Source organism: Physeter macrocephalus, chromosome 18 (assembly GCF_002837175.3).
Source record: "Physeter macrocephalus isolate SW-GA chromosome 18, ASM283717v5, whole genome shotgun sequence".
NCBI classification, from domain to species: domain Eukaryota; kingdom Metazoa; phylum Chordata; class Mammalia; order Artiodactyla; family Physeteridae; genus Physeter; species Physeter macrocephalus.
This window is the reverse complement of record NC_041231.1, coordinates 66,953,911-66,969,658: the sequence shown is the minus strand read 5'-3', so window position 1 is coordinate 66,969,658 and position 15,748 is coordinate 66,953,911. Positions and strand designations below refer to the sequence as shown.

Genomic DNA, 15,748 nt, shown 5'->3' with positions numbered 1-15,748 from the left:
ACCTACTTCCTAAATATCTCTGAAACCTGGCCTCCATTCTACAGCCCTGAGCACATTATCCTCTATCCCCACCCATCCCAGATCTGTTTTCCACCTTTCTCTGCCGCTCTTTGCTTTTCAAAGGCTGATGCCATAGACTGCATCACCTGGGTGTCCTTGCCACCTCCTCCCTGATCAGGAAAGGATGCTCAGTGGGAGGTGCCAGCAGGAGAGTGAACACCAGCAGGAGAGAAGTTTATTTTCTGTTTGTTTTTTCTCTTGCTCTCTCCTGCTTGTCTCTATAGTCAGTTCTGTTAACCGTACCCACACGTCTGTAAATATTTTCATTAATTTCTCAACACTGAAAACTCTTAGGGAAATATGTTTTCTTGGCAGACCTCTGGATGATATAACCTACTTTGCCAATCAGGTTCTGGACCTTTGCAGCAGATTCCTAGTCGGTCCTTGTGTTCAGACTACATTCTTCACACTGCTTTGGAGAACTGTCCTTTCTGAACATGTGATGTTATGACAGTTTGTTAATAGAATATTCTAGAATGACAAATATATGGCATACACATTACATAAATAATGTCAGTTTTGTAAAAATATGTATATACCAAGAAGAAAAGAAAATGCCATTGTCCCTGGCATAATTGTGAAATTGTTGCAATTTTTCCTTTCTTAGTCTGTTTTTTGTAATTTTTCCACTGGAGGTAGAGAGAACGAGACAGATAATCAATCAATCTCTCTCTCTCTCTCTCTCTCTCTCTGTCTCCCTCTCCCCTCCCCATGTGTGTGTGTCTAATTATGAAAAATATTTTATACATTTTTTTCATGTCATAAGAATGTTGCTAACCACTTGTTTGTTTACTTTCTGATTCAGATACTAGAATTGAAAGAAATACTCCTAAATTTTACTTAGGAAGTTTGATTTCAAAGTGAAAAAGAGTAATCTAACATTATGTCTAAAAAAACTGTGAGATGACCTTTTAACTGAATAATTAGCCTAACTGAGAAAGTGTGGTTGGAAATCTTTTCTAGACGCTCATGGAACTTTAATTTCATTAATTTAATTTAATTTGAAACTAAATATGTCATTGACAGTGTTCCCTCCTATCAGATCATTAAATTCACAAGAGCATTCTGCATACCCCTTTTCTACACACCTCTCAGAGGACAGATTCCTTTGGTCTCCTTATCAATCGGCAGGCTTTCTGTTGCCTTTGATCAGCTCAATAATAAAAGCTTAAGTTTAGATTTCTTACTGAACTGCTTCACATTTTAATGATTTGTATAATTTTTTTTCTTTATCTGAATGTTTTAATGCTTATCCAGTGTACTTTTCTTTTGCCATTTGATCTATTTTCAAAAATTAAGTCTCAAGAAACCTAAATTACAGGCATATTTAAGTTGTTTCAAAAATATTTCACTGGCCCAGATTGAAACTCCAACTTGAATTTTGTTAGAATGGAAGTACCTTTTTAATATTATTTGTGTCCTTATATGTAAAAGATGAAATTATTTGGCCTTTGGAAATACTTAGAGTTTAAATGACTTTTCAAACGTCATTTTACAAATTTGGTATAAGAACCAAATTTAATGTATTACCCAAAGATAATTTTTGTATAGTTTCTCTCCTCTTTTGTCCTCATCTCATTCTATTCCTCTTCTTTAATCATTAATTTCCATTTTGCCAAAATCTATAGCTTTACCAGCTGCTTGAGGATATAGTTATATGAAAAATATTTTATTTTTCAATAACATATTTATGTAGAATATTAATCAAGGGTGATATGTAAGGACATGGACCTTCCTTAATTTTACAGATAAAACAATTTGGTTTAAGTTAATAAAAATGTTTGGAACAAATGTGGCTATTTCAGCTTTTGATAAAGACAGTTTCCTTTGGATAAAACCTCAAATTTCAGATATAAAATATGTAATAAAGTGAAACAGACTTTCAATCTAGAATTCTGACAAGTTCCTTCTTCTGAACCTATATAAGGAAAATAAATAAATTATACTTTAGAATTTTCTCAGCAGAGAAAGGGAAGATTCTCACAGTGAGATTTTAATCATATTAATGAAGACTTGAAAATAACATAGTTGCTAGTAAAATAGGAAATCTGCATCTTGTTTCTGTAGCCCAACTGAAAAGCATTTGCTGTTTTGTGTCTGTATATTGTTTATCTGAAGAGAATGAGTATCATTAGGTGTTCAAAGTACTTAAGAAACCTTGAGTGCGTGGGAGAGGGATTATTCAGGAAATATTCTAGGTAATGCGGTTAATGTTTTTCAATTTAGCTTGATGAGCCCCTGAAAATTAAATTATTTCCCCTGTCTCTTAGCTTTTAGAATGACTCTTCCCTACCACCAAAGGTATGTGGCCTTTCAACTTTCAAGCATCTAAGTGAAAAATAATTCACAATTCTCAGAAGCTAGCGGTGAAAAAAATTATCCAAGAGAGAAAAGAGAGTAGTAGAGTTAAATAAACAGAGGATTAGGTGAATATAACTTGACTATAAAGACATAGGAAAGACTTATACTAAATGCAAAATGCTACTGCAATATTTCATAACTTTTGTGTAACTCCTTGATACCTTGATATTCAAGTTTCTTATCCAGACAGAAATTACAATTGAATAAATAGGATCTGTGGTATTTTTGCCATGTGGTATGTTTGATTTTTTTATGTCAGGTTAATTAATTGCTGACATTAAAGTAACACAGTTATTGCTCAAGTAAAGAATGCAGCCTCTTAAAACATGAATAGAAAGTTTTGTTCTGTTTTGTTGTAATTGTTGTTTTAATTATTGGGGAATATTTGGTTAAGGCCAATGCTATAAATTAAGAAAATAATGGCTTGAAACATGTGAAACACTTTACTCATCTCTTTAAATTAGGGACTATAAAATTTTGCTCAAATATAACAAAATGTCTATTCTTCAAGCTCTGTTATCACCCACGTTTTTATTAATAGTAGCAACTATTCAGTGATCCTTTACCATGTGCTTATACTATGTAACATCCTATACCATGGACCACTTATTACAGACTTGATATACAGCATCTCAATTTTCCCAACAATCCTACAGAATGGGAGTTATTCACCTGATTTTATAGATGAGAAATTTGACGCTCAAAAAGGTTATGTTCTTCTCTTAGTTCACCTTGCTAGAAAAATGACAGAATCAGAGAGATATGTAGGGACAGAGATTTGTGGAAGAAAAGGAAACACTGAAGAGTTGACTTAGGGAGAAGGAGTACAAAAATAAAGGGGAAATTTAGCAAGGATGATATCTGAGCTAAAAAGATAAAAATAGAAAAGTGAGAAGAAGGAATACGATGGATGGAGTGAAAGTTTAGATAGTTTCTTGATTACTTATCATCTTGCTTTGGAAACTTTCAAACGTATATAAAAGAAGAGAGAATATGATAATGATTCCTCATGTACCCACCACCCTGTTTCATTAATTATCAATTTGTGTTCAATTTTGTTTCCTCCATATCCTCCACTGCTGCTGAATTAAGTGGAAGAAAATCACATGTAACAGATGATTTCATTTCATCTGTAATTGCTTCAATATAATTCTCTAAAAAATAAGGGCTTTTAAAAAAGCATAAATTATCAAACCTAAAAAAAGCATTACTATTAAATACCTAGTCAGTACTGAAATTTCTCTGTTACCTAAATGTCTTTTGACATTTGTTGAATGTTGATGGAAAATTTCTCAAAAGCTTGCTAAAAAGTCAATTTCAAGTTTACATTAAAAAAAAGTTCAGTTGGCCTCTCGCTGTTATACTGCATAACTTTTAATTTCCTGTTAACTCTGTACTGTATTCCTCAGAGCAACTGTTCTGGACCTTCTTCATTCCCATGCAAGCCCACAGTCTGAGCCTTCACTGACCACAGCCCCAGAGGAAGGCTTTACCCCCAACCATGAAGTGTATGCTGAGGGCATCCAGTGACAGTCACCTAATCTGTTTCCCTTTCCTCCTCTCACAATACCCTATACACCGTCAAAACGTTTCTTGCAGTTAGTACTCATTCTCTTCTTCCCTGTAGTCTTAGCACATCCATAGAACCTAATTCTAAGGCAAACTCTTCCTCCTCTGCTCATGCCATCCCATTCTGACTCCACCGAGATTGTATGCCATCAACTGTATTACCTCTTTCCTATTTTATTCCTTTGATGTCCACCCAACTTTTCCTGTATGCCTAAAAACACTTAAGTTTCAATGGCTAACTAAAAAAAAGCATGGATGAAAGGATGGATGAATAGATAAATAGATAGGAAAAACAAAGAGTACAACTTTTTAGCATGGTGTTTATCACATTGTTTTGAATTTCCTTATATACAAATACTCCTTTCAAATTTTAAATTTTCTTATAATGGTACAATAATTCTCCATGTAATTTAGGTCTCTAATACCTGATGAGCCCTGACTAGCCTCTCTCTGTTGTCTTTCTCAAACACTCAGACACTGAGTCTTGTCAAGTCATCCATTGCAGCTTTACCTCCATCCCTTCCTTCTATTCCTGCTGCCTTCATTCACATTGGGATCTTACACATTTATGCTGCATTAGGATTGAAACCTCCTAACTCCTCTCCTTGCTGGTAGATGTTCCAGTTTCTCACTCATCCCATGTATACTAACATATTAATCTTCTTAAGTATTTTTCCAATCACATAATTCTTTGGCGAAAAGCTTTACATGCTTCCCCATTGTGCCTTATGGAATCTGTAGTTAACCTGGCTTGCAAGGGCTGCCCTCTACAATCTTGGCCAAATTGACCTTTCTAATCTTTCTAGCCTTATGGCTAACTCCTCCTCAGCAGATTTCCATGTCCCAGCAAAATGCGTTCTAATGCTATTCCTGGTGAGTATTCCTAATGCTTCAGCTCCTGTTACCCAAACGTTTCCTCCCCTTTAAATGCTACTCTACAATTTTCCCAACACAACTAGTAATAGATTCTTATTCCTTTCTTCCCTCTTTGTCTTTCCACCTGCAGTGCCCTTCACTCATTTCTTCCTGACAGGCATTCCTTTATATTGGAAAAAATTAAATAAGATAATAGTTATTCCAAGACAATGGATAGTTATGCTACAGGTTAAAGGAGATCTCCTAAGAGTCTCAGGAAAACAAGTTACTTTGGTCAGTTTGCCAAGATCTAGATTCTGACACCCTGGCATGGGGGCCCATGCTCAGGACCCTTGTCAGGCAAAGTTTCAGGAGAAGTCACTTTTTGGAAGTTCTGGGGAAATGAGAACTTGTAAGAGGGCTGAACTGTGAAATCAGTAAAAGGACTATGGCTCTTCTTGCTGTTTTTTTTAAGCCTACTCAGGATTTCAAAATATGCATTTTTGGAAGATGCAAACATTCAGTCCATAATACTGGTGTATAAGTACTTTCAATCATGTAACACAATGCAGAAAGGGAGGGAAATATCAATAATTATGCACCTCTTCCGAGTTGTCAAACGTATGTACTACTACAGATTTATGTTGTAGCCATAACACAGCCCAAACATTCCCCCTTACATCTTCTATTGAATTTTAGTACAATACCCAGGATTTGTGTTTGTTTGTTTTTCACTTTCACCAGGTAGTGGTTGGTGAGATTTTTACAAGCTAAGTAAATGCCTGTTTTAATCTAATTGTTGGGAAATTGGGAGTGAATGAATAGTTACTGAAACATAGAATTTTAGAACTTGGTACACACACGATCGTCTGTGATTTATTTATTATATAATAGAGGTCAGTGAGACTCAGAATCATTTCACTGACTTTCCAAATGTTACACAATTTATGGCAGACCAAACCAGTTGATATCAATTTAGCTACTAGTATAGATGCTTATATATGTGCAAAAATTATGGCATTAATAATGTAAAGCTTAAACTTACTAAACAATATTACAGCGCATACAATATATATGAAATTTCACACAAAATGGATACTTTTATTTAGGCTGCAGAAGGATAAGGACCAAAAGCACTTATTCTTAATATCAGGCTCTCTTTTTTCTGAAATCCATTTAGCACATTGCTTTTAACAGGCATTACAGACTCAGAGATATATATTTCCTAAGTGATCATTTCCCTTGATTTCTATTACTCAATTCTTAAGGTTTTCTAGTTGTGTTGAATTTTATTATAGATACAGATATTAAAAAGCTTTGTTGATTTTTTTTCTTAATTTGAACTCCTTATTAGCATTCCTTCTGTTGGAAAAAGGTAAATCCTCCTGTATATATGTAGGTAATTACCAAGGAAGTCCAAATCCTTTCAAATGGTGCTTAGTATTTTGAAGCATAAAAGGTGTAATATTCACTTTTTCAATTTTGAGGGTAATACTGACAGTTCTGTGACTACAGATCATTAACCCAAGGTATACTTACATTTCTTTAAGTATCTATGTCATATAAAATTATATTGCTAATAGTGTTTTATCTTAATGGATTATAGTGGGAAAAACAGTATGGATTTCAAAATTAAAATTCTGAAGATGGTGAGGCGTATTTCTAAGGAAATGCAAGTAATTCAGTGTCAACATTGTGATGAACATTTTATATCAAATCTATACTTTTCATTTTTCTTGTCATTGGTTTCTACCTCACATTTTAAAAAATACTTCACTGCACTTATAACATTACCATAAAAAGAGGGCTGCATGATCCTCTTTAGTCAATATGATTCATTAGAATTTAGATATTTTCAATATGAATGTTGCTATCAGATACATTTTCCCAAGATACTATTTTGTGCACATATTTTCCTCTTCGGGATTTATATTGCTCTCAAGATCAAATCTAAACATGTGTCAGATTTTCAAGATCCTTCATAGCAGTTATGCAGATAAATCCTAAGTAAATTTGTTCCATATTCATAAGTGTGATAATCTTTGCGTTTAACTTTAGGTGAATTCAATAAACATTTATTAAAATATTATTGTTACCATCATTCTAATTTTTGCCTCTATTTCTATAATGCTAGTCTTCCAGCTTGGATGGCTAAAAATAATCTTTATTCATTATTTAAGGCTTATTCATGAAGCCCTGGTAGTATATTTTATTCTACTGGGAACCCACCCTAACAACCATGTACATTTAGAGCTTTTTCTCCCCTTTCTATGAATTACATAACAACTCATTATTTACGTTCCTAAATGAGCTAAAATTGTATCATGAATATGAAGTTATCATAAATTTATTGTCACTGTTTATATTATTTTAATTCAATGTGTCTAGGTCACTTCAGGAAAATTTACTACTCTGAGAAAAATAAGTGGAAACTCATATCCTTGAATCAGTTTCTCTGAAACTACTAAAAGATGCAAAGTTTCACTCAAATCCTAAAAGTCACTGAGAATACCTTCCTGAAAGTTTTCTAAGTCTCATGTTGCTGATGAATGCATTTGCTTGTTTACTTTTTCAATTTATCAAACAAGAATAAAACAGTAATTAATGAAGAAGCAAGAGAAGAAGTTTAAAATTATATAACATGGTAGTTTAATGAATACCATTTAATGTAACTGGTTTCTGTATTGACTTATGAAATCAATTAATGTACCTTCTGAAAAGCCTTGTACTAATCAGGTATATCATTTTTATTTCATTATATAAAGTCATTGTGGTTATTTCTACAGCACAGTGTGATTTAGTTAACTAGCTGGGAGTGTAACACCTTCAGATCAGGTTTGGCATACCTCATTTCTAATTATCATTCCTTTCCATGAATGTAACCCACCACTAAATTTTTTAAAAAAAACTACATTTTATTTTGCCTTTCTTGGCACAGCTGAAATTTTCCGTGGACTTTATATAAGTTTTCAAGATATCTACTGGGTGCTGGGAACCAGAAATCCTGATAAGGTACCTGACTCCATTGACATCACATAAACTTGTCAAAGATGTGTAATCTGGTCTCCCAGATCCTGATGCATTGTGTTATCTGTCATGCAAGAGGGACTGTCATTTTTTCTACCTTTTATGTGCTAGAATCTTCCATTGGCTGAGTGACTTCAATTACTTTTTAGAAACAAAACCCTTTATTTATCTGGTCATGAGTTTTTGTTCATTTCCAAAGTCTCAAGTAATTTGTTACAGGAGACTATCAGACAAATTAAAAATAAATTCTTCAGCTATACTGATTAATTTTTTACAAAGAATACCATGTAGTGTAATAATGTTTCTTTATTTTAAAAAATTCCTTTCTAGTTAAAAAAAATTAGTGCTAGACTGCTCCAGACATATGTTTTTTAAAATTATTTTGTAAAATAAGTTTATAAAATGGACATTTTCATTTCTTTATCTCAATGTCCATACACCATCACATCACTCATTATTGTATATAAATGCATTCATTAATAATTGTGGATGTGATTGAAGGTTTTTCACATGTTCGATTTTATAGAGAATATGCACAAGACACAGGTGAGGCTGTTCTAACTAGCTTCTCCCTTCTCCTGCCACATCATACCATTTATAAATAAGGAAAGGATCACATGAGGCCATTAGAGTAATTGAAATTGTTCTTCCTAAAGAAAATCTGATTGAAGTATATTTCACTGGTAGTTTAAAGAATGTCATCATCTTGTATAATTTGAACATGGCCCAGTATTTTGTTCTAACATCTTATTGGATTAAATCATATATTATCCATGACCTTCTTCATGTTCTAACATACTTGCAATGTATCCAGTACATTATCCTAGCTGTTGTTGCCTTGTGTCTATTCCCAGGGCATTTCTTTCCTTCTCATTTCTTGACAATTTTTGTTCGTTGGTGAGAGAGAATAGCTCTCAACCACATTGACTGGTCTGATTTTAAATTTATGACTTGGCAGGTCCTTAATGCCACCCTGCAGTCACACTATATTCTGTAGTCCATTCCCTCTTCTACCCTCCTAGCTGACTATTTAACCCCCTTTCCTCATACTGTTAACATGTCTTCCATAATCCAAGGTCTTCTCAGTTGAAGACCTTGCCTCCCATTTCACTGAGAAAATGGCATTATTCAGAGGAGAACGTCCATAGCCCCTCCACCACATCTGTACTTCCACCAACCCCTGCACCTTGTACCTGGCCTTCTGGCTTGGTAGTACAATGATCTTTTGCAGATCTTTATTCCCTGTGCTCTAACTATTTTTTTGCACTAGATCCTGTCTTTTATTGCCTGCTCAAAGGCCTTCCTCCAGAAATCCTTTGCTTCCCCATTCCACCTCCCACCATCTCTTGCATCACTGATTTTCACTCTTTACTGGAGCATTTCATTAGCACACAGACCTGCTGTTATTTCTCTCACCTTAAAACAAAACAAAAAATACAACTTCTCTTGACCCAGCTTTACCCACAGCTATTGCTCTATTTTTCTGCTTCTCCTTGTAGCCAGATTACTCAAAAAGAGTTACCTATACCTGCAGATAATTTTCAGTATCTGTCCTCTCAAACCCTATTAAACCCCTCCCAAGAAAGCTTTTGCTCTCACCACTCCACTAAAACTACACTGTGAAGTCATCAATTACCTGTATATTACTAAATCTGATGAAGGCTTAATCCTCATGTTACTTGGCCTTGCAGTAGGGTATGACACTCTTGAGGACACCGTTCTTTTTGATACCCTGTCTTAACTTGCCTCTCAGGATGCCCCTTCTTTTAATCTTCCTTTGCTAGCCCCTCTTGTACTAGATCTCCTAACTATTCATCCAATCCCCCTGGATGACTTGGATTTAATTGTCATCTCTACACTACAACACCCAGTTGACAGCTCTGGCCTAGACCTCCCTACTCAGTATTCCACTTGAATATCCAAGTCCCTCAAACTTAACTTGCCTTTTCAGTCTTTTACCTAAAATTTAGTGTAGTTGTGCCCTCCCCTATCTCAGTGGATGACAACTCTGTCCTTCAAGTTGGTGAGCTGAAAAATCGTAGAGTCATCCTCTTTTTCCCCCTCTTTCTCCCACATCCCATATTCAGTCCATCTAGAAGTCCTTTTGGCTCAAAATATCCAGTGCTGACCAATTCTCCTCATCACTGAAACTGGCTGGTACCAGGACCGTCTGGTCCTGGCCACCATCACCTCCCACTGGAATTGCTCCAATAGTTCTAACTGGCCTCCCTGTTTCCACCCTGCCTTCCAGCCTTAAAGTCTGTGCTTAACACAGTAGCCTGAACAATCCTTTTCTAACATAAATGAGACCATATTATTACTTCAATAATAACCCTCAACAGCTTACACTCTTATTCAGGAAAAACCACTGAAGGCTTTATAATGCATTCAAGGCGTTGTGATTAGTTTCTCCCTTTCTTGTTTTATTTCTGCCCTTTCAGTTTCTTGAACCTGATATAGGACCTTTGCATTGCTGGGTCCCCCTGCCTGGGACACACTTCCTCAGGATATCCATCTTGAGGACTTCCTCAAAGGACATTTTCTCAGAAAGGCTTACCCCGAAAGCCCCAAACCCCTGCTTCTCAATTTCCAGAGAACTGTGATTCCCCCTTATCCTGCTCTAATTTTTTCCCAATAAACATCATCTTATAGCTTATCACATAATTTACCTCCTCTGTATTGCTTGTGGTTTCTTCCCCCACTTTGTAAGCGTCACAAAGGGCAGGGATTCTGTCCTTCTCATCTGGCATATAGTCAGTCGAATGATTTCCCTTTCTTTCAGCATCACTGCTTCTCAAAGGCAATAATGGTTCTGTTTCCAACAGTTAACTTGTACTCTCTCCATTTTAGGGGCCTGTTCCATAGGATATTTCTCTCTGCATTTACCTTTTTCATCAAATCTTTTTGTCCATTTTGTTTTCTTTTACTTGTTCTGTCTGCTAAGCTAATTTTAAGCATATGTATTTAATTTTCTGGTCTTCAAGTCTTCTTATACCCTTTCTTATCTTTGGTCCTTTCTTAGCTATATTTCTATTTCTAGAAGATTTTTTTTTTCCCTGTCCTAGTTCTCCAAGACTTTTATTCTTAACAGCTAATTACAGAAATCTTGCTTTTCCCTGGAAATATTTCCCATGAAAACTGTAGCACCAATTTCTACCCTCTATCTACCTGTCCCCTCCAGTCATCCTACAGGCAACCTTGATTGCCATGATTTGGATCTGCCCTTCACTCAACATTCTACTGAAATGAAGATTCCCTTTGACTTAAAGCTAGTATGAAATTACTTAGTGTTACAAATATGTATATTGTTTGTTTATTTTCAATATACTTTTCTATCTTCTATTTTAGAAAACTGCACAAATATTTGTGTATACATTTATATATATATATATTATGCATTGAACTATTTTCTATTTTGTCCAATTTTTCCTGAAAGCAAGCAATTTTTAGATCTTTCTCTATTGGGTATCTAAAATTGTTTCATATTCTTATCTTTAACAGGTCATTGCTTTAGTGATGGATATATTTACAGATGTGGACATTTTCAAAGAAATAGTGGAGGCATCAACTCGAGGGATATCTGTGTACATTCTGCTTGATGAGTCAAACTTTAATCATTTCCTAAGTATGACCGAGAAACAAGGCTGTCAAGTTCAACGTCTCAGAGTAAGTATTTCATGGTTTGTTTTGTTTTCTTCAACTATTTTATCTTTATCTCAGTCATTGAATGTAAGGCATGTTAAGTTATATTATTCTAAATGTACACCATATATTTAAGGTAGTGACCACAGAAGGGGTTCCTTGTACTTTTCAGACTGTGACTTCACTATCTTCGTGATGGTTTTATAGGATGCTTTTCTTGATGGTGGGGCACTTAAGCTTCTGAGTTAACTTTGCTGCCAGTCATAATTAATTTACAACCTTGAAATGACTGGCTTGAGTGATTCTTTCATTCAGTGGATATTGCTTGTCACAATCATGTAGCATAGTGTTTTCAATGATGTTTGACTTATTAAAAGACAGGTGGATTTTAATCTTAGTTCTTTTGTTATCATGCTACTGTAACCTGAAAGGGGCTCTTGCAGTAGGACCCTAAGTGACTTATAGAACCATCCTGTGTAAATGATATAAGTTATGTTAAAATACATTATTTTAAGTGACCATTTTCCTTGAGTACTTCTTTTTTGGGTAGTGTTTTAAAATGTGCTTTTCACTATTTTTGTTGTTGTTGTTAAAAAATTATTTCATGTGTACGTTTTTGGTTACTAAGTTTTTACAATGACATATTTTACTTTTCAAAATATTCCCTTTCTAGCCATAATTTTTACTTTATATTTACATGCAATTCTAGAATATCCGAGTGCGGACAGTAAAAGGCCAAGATTATCTTTCCAAAACAGGAGCAAAATTTCATGGAAAAATGGAACAGAAATTTTTGTTAATTGACTCCCAGAAAGTTATGTATGGTTCCTACAGGTAAGATCATTGTGTTTACCTCCAGTATTATCAATCATTTATAGAATTTATGAGTTTCAAGTTTTAATGTAATCTGCTTAGTTATTTCTTAAAAATAAAAGAAGAACCCTTGCATGAAAAACTTGGAAACTTGAATTTCAGTTCTGGCTGTGAAGTCATTGTGCAAGTCACATAACTTCCTTGGGCTTCAAGTTCTTCCTCCCCAAAATGAGAGAGTTGACTTATATCTCAGGTTTCCTAAAGCTCTATAATGCTAAAAGTGTTTTTGTTCCTTATGAAAACAGTATGAAGCATAATAATTTCATAAAAATAGAAGTTGTGTATCACCTTGAAGAACCTGCCTAATGGATTGCTCTTATTTTAGTATTATTGAGACTGATGATTATCATGTTGTCATCATAGGACTACTGAAAAATCATTGAAGAGTCTGGCTGTTAAAATGCCATAGTAGGTACTAGGCAAGGTTTTTCAACCCCAGATCTACTTTCTGGCATCTTTCTAGGGTACCACTGGTGGAATATATCTACTTCTGTTCTAGCTTGGCCCTTATGTTTCATTCCCAGTCCTTACAATTTCTCTGCAAGGCATTTGTTTTTATCTACATTTTATAAATGATGAAACGGAAGTTCTAGAAGGTTCAGTGACTTGTCCAAAACATCACAGCTAAGGGCCAAAAGACAGTTCAGGTCTGGCAACCCAGTCTAGGTCCAGCTGACTCCAGAGTATAAGTGCTGCCTTCAAACTCCCTTATAAATTCCAGGCATTGGTCCTGAATGGGATACACAGTAAGGCTATATCAATAGGCAGATAAAAACACCAAAAACACGTGAACTCCTAGGTCACTCAATACTAAAGGCTGCAGGAAGAAGCCAGGAGAGCTGTGGATGTCAACAGGACAATGTGAGGGCAAATTTTGCCTCTTAAGAACTTAAAAAGTCCACAAGAAGTTGGCAACACATTGAATGGGGTGGCCGTGGACAAGTTACTTAACTTGGTTGCCCTTTAGTTTCCTCCTCTCTAAAAGGACGATAATAATAGAACCTACCTTGTGTCATGAGAATTAAATGAGTTAATTCATCCAAAGCCCCTAATGTCAACTGCTATTTTAGGCCTGTTTTAACTGTTAATATTTGCTAAATTTCTCTTTGAGCTCAGGGACCCTATATTGAAAATCCTCTTTGGAATTTTGAAGGAAAATACGTTAAGAGCAGAAATTACAACTAGTGCTTGAAATTAATGAATTCTTTTAAAGACTTATTATTTGTGTTTCTATTTAGTCAGACCCACTTGTTTTTAGAGGGGTTTTAATTGAAATTTTAATTAAAATGGGAGTTCACTTGACTTATAGAATGGTGTTTATTAATCTCATCATAGTGAGTACTTTCTATTTTTATTATTTAACTTCACTTTGAAGATTATCTTCAACAATAAATTCACATCAGCTTTGTCTTACTAGGTATTAACAGGTGATATCTGTTGAGATAACTGTAACTGAGCTACTTTAAAATTGGTGTTGGAAAAAACAAAGAAACAAACAGCAACAGAAACTCTTTATCTTCTTATCTATGTCATAAGTCAGAGGCAAAATTTAAGTTACTGTTTGAGTATGTGAATGTGGAATACATAGGACCACAGATTATTAAAATTCATCAAAACAATTATCTAACAACACTACGCTCTTCATTATTTCATGTTAATTTTAAATATACTTCTTTTAAAAAAATTGATGGTTTTCAGCCCTTGTCATTTTTGTTTTTTCTGGCATAATTATGGATTTTTCTTATTGTTACCAAATATAAGAGGATCTGGTGGAACTGTTATGAACCAATCTTTGTAGAAACTGGTTAAAAATGTACTCCCTTTTGGGTAAAAACAGCCTTCATCTCTCCTGTTCTAGTATTGCCATTGTTTTCCTTGCAGGCAAATTCAGGATGCCTTCTTCTTTAATTCAAATTTCTTAGCCATAAAACTTCTTGAAATGCTAAATGCCCAGCATTTCTAGAGAGGTCTGGCATCTACTCACCATGTCACACACTGTGTGACAGCTCACATGTCACAAGGACAGTTTTTTTTTTTTTTTGCTGTACGCGGGCCTCTCACTGTTGTGGCCTCTCCCTTTGCGGAGCACAGGCTCCGGACGCGCAGGCTCAGCGGCCATGGCTCACGGGCCCAGCCGCTCCGCGGCATGTGGGATCTTCCCAGACCGGGGCACGAACCCGTGTCCCCTGCATCGGCAGGCGGATTCTCAACCACTGCGCCACCAGGGAAGCCCACAAGGACAGTTTTATCAGGAAAATACAACAGGTGTTTTGCTACATCATGATACTAACAATGAGGAGATAAAACACATATACTTTTTAATCAATGTGTGTAAATCAAATTTTGAATTGGATACCCTCATTTGAAATTGTCATAGGAAAACCTGGAAGATACTTAGTATTGTCCACAGATTTGACTAAGAGAGAATTTTGTACGTTTTTTTTTAATCTTGTGATCTCCCTGCTTTGCTTTCAAGATTTCCCCCACTAGTTCATCAGTCTCTTATATAGCTTCTTATTTCAGCTAAATATAATTTGTTTTCTGTGTTCAGCCAAAACATAGCCACTATTGCTTCCTTCCTTTTTCCATACATTTCTTCTTTGACACAAATTGTTTTCCCACACTTTTCAAGTTTGAACTTCTAGGCTTCTAGTCTCTGTCAAAATATTGCTAAACTCTTAACCATCTCTGGGGATTTTCTTCTATTTGATAGCTTAATATTTATTCCTTTACTTGCTGTTTTTAACAAATTTGATATTCATACCTTCAGTTGGATTGAAAATTCCTCGAATGATTCACTTTTGTACTATTTCTTCTAAGTCATCCTGGTGGTCCACACATCTGTACATAAAAATATTATTCTCATACTATGCATTCAGTAAGCATACTGATAAAATTAAGCATATCAGAATAAGAAGGTTTCTTAGTTATACACTGCTGTTTATGATATTTTATATATTTTATATTATTGTTCTGCACATTCTTTTAATATTTCCATCTGCCTCTGTTATTATCTTCCCTGTATAAACAGTAAGCTCCTTTATTGTGGAGAATGGCTCTGTCTCCTTTTTCTTTCGTATAAACCCCCATTATATCACGTACATTTTTTTGAGACATAGCATATTAGCAATGGCCTTTTCAGCTCAGTTACTCTGTATGTTACATTATAAAGATTTTCTAAAGTAAGATTTAAAATTATATATGAAACTTCAAGATAACTGTTGCCTCTAAACTCCAGGAGAGAGATTTGAAGTTCCACAAAGTACTATAAAGTAATTACAAACTTCAATCCCCTAGCAATTGTATTCTACATGGAAAGGTCTTAATTGGCATTCTGATTGGCATGGTTTGTAAGGACTGA

At 35.0% G+C, this 15,748-nt stretch overlaps 1 protein-coding gene across 1 annotated transcript in view; it reads left to right on the top strand.

Moving 5' to 3' along the window:
- Positions 1–15,748, top strand: part of FAM83B (family with sequence similarity 83 member B) — a 79,368-nt gene that overhangs the window by 57,025 nt on the left and 6,595 nt on the right. The window contains exons 3-4 of the mRNA XM_007115467.4: positions 11,374–11,538; positions 12,224–12,348. Coding sequence (XP_007115529.2) covers positions 11,374–11,538; positions 12,224–12,348 — 290 coding nt within the window. The remainder of the gene's footprint in view (positions 1–11,373; positions 11,539–12,223; positions 12,349–15,748) is intronic.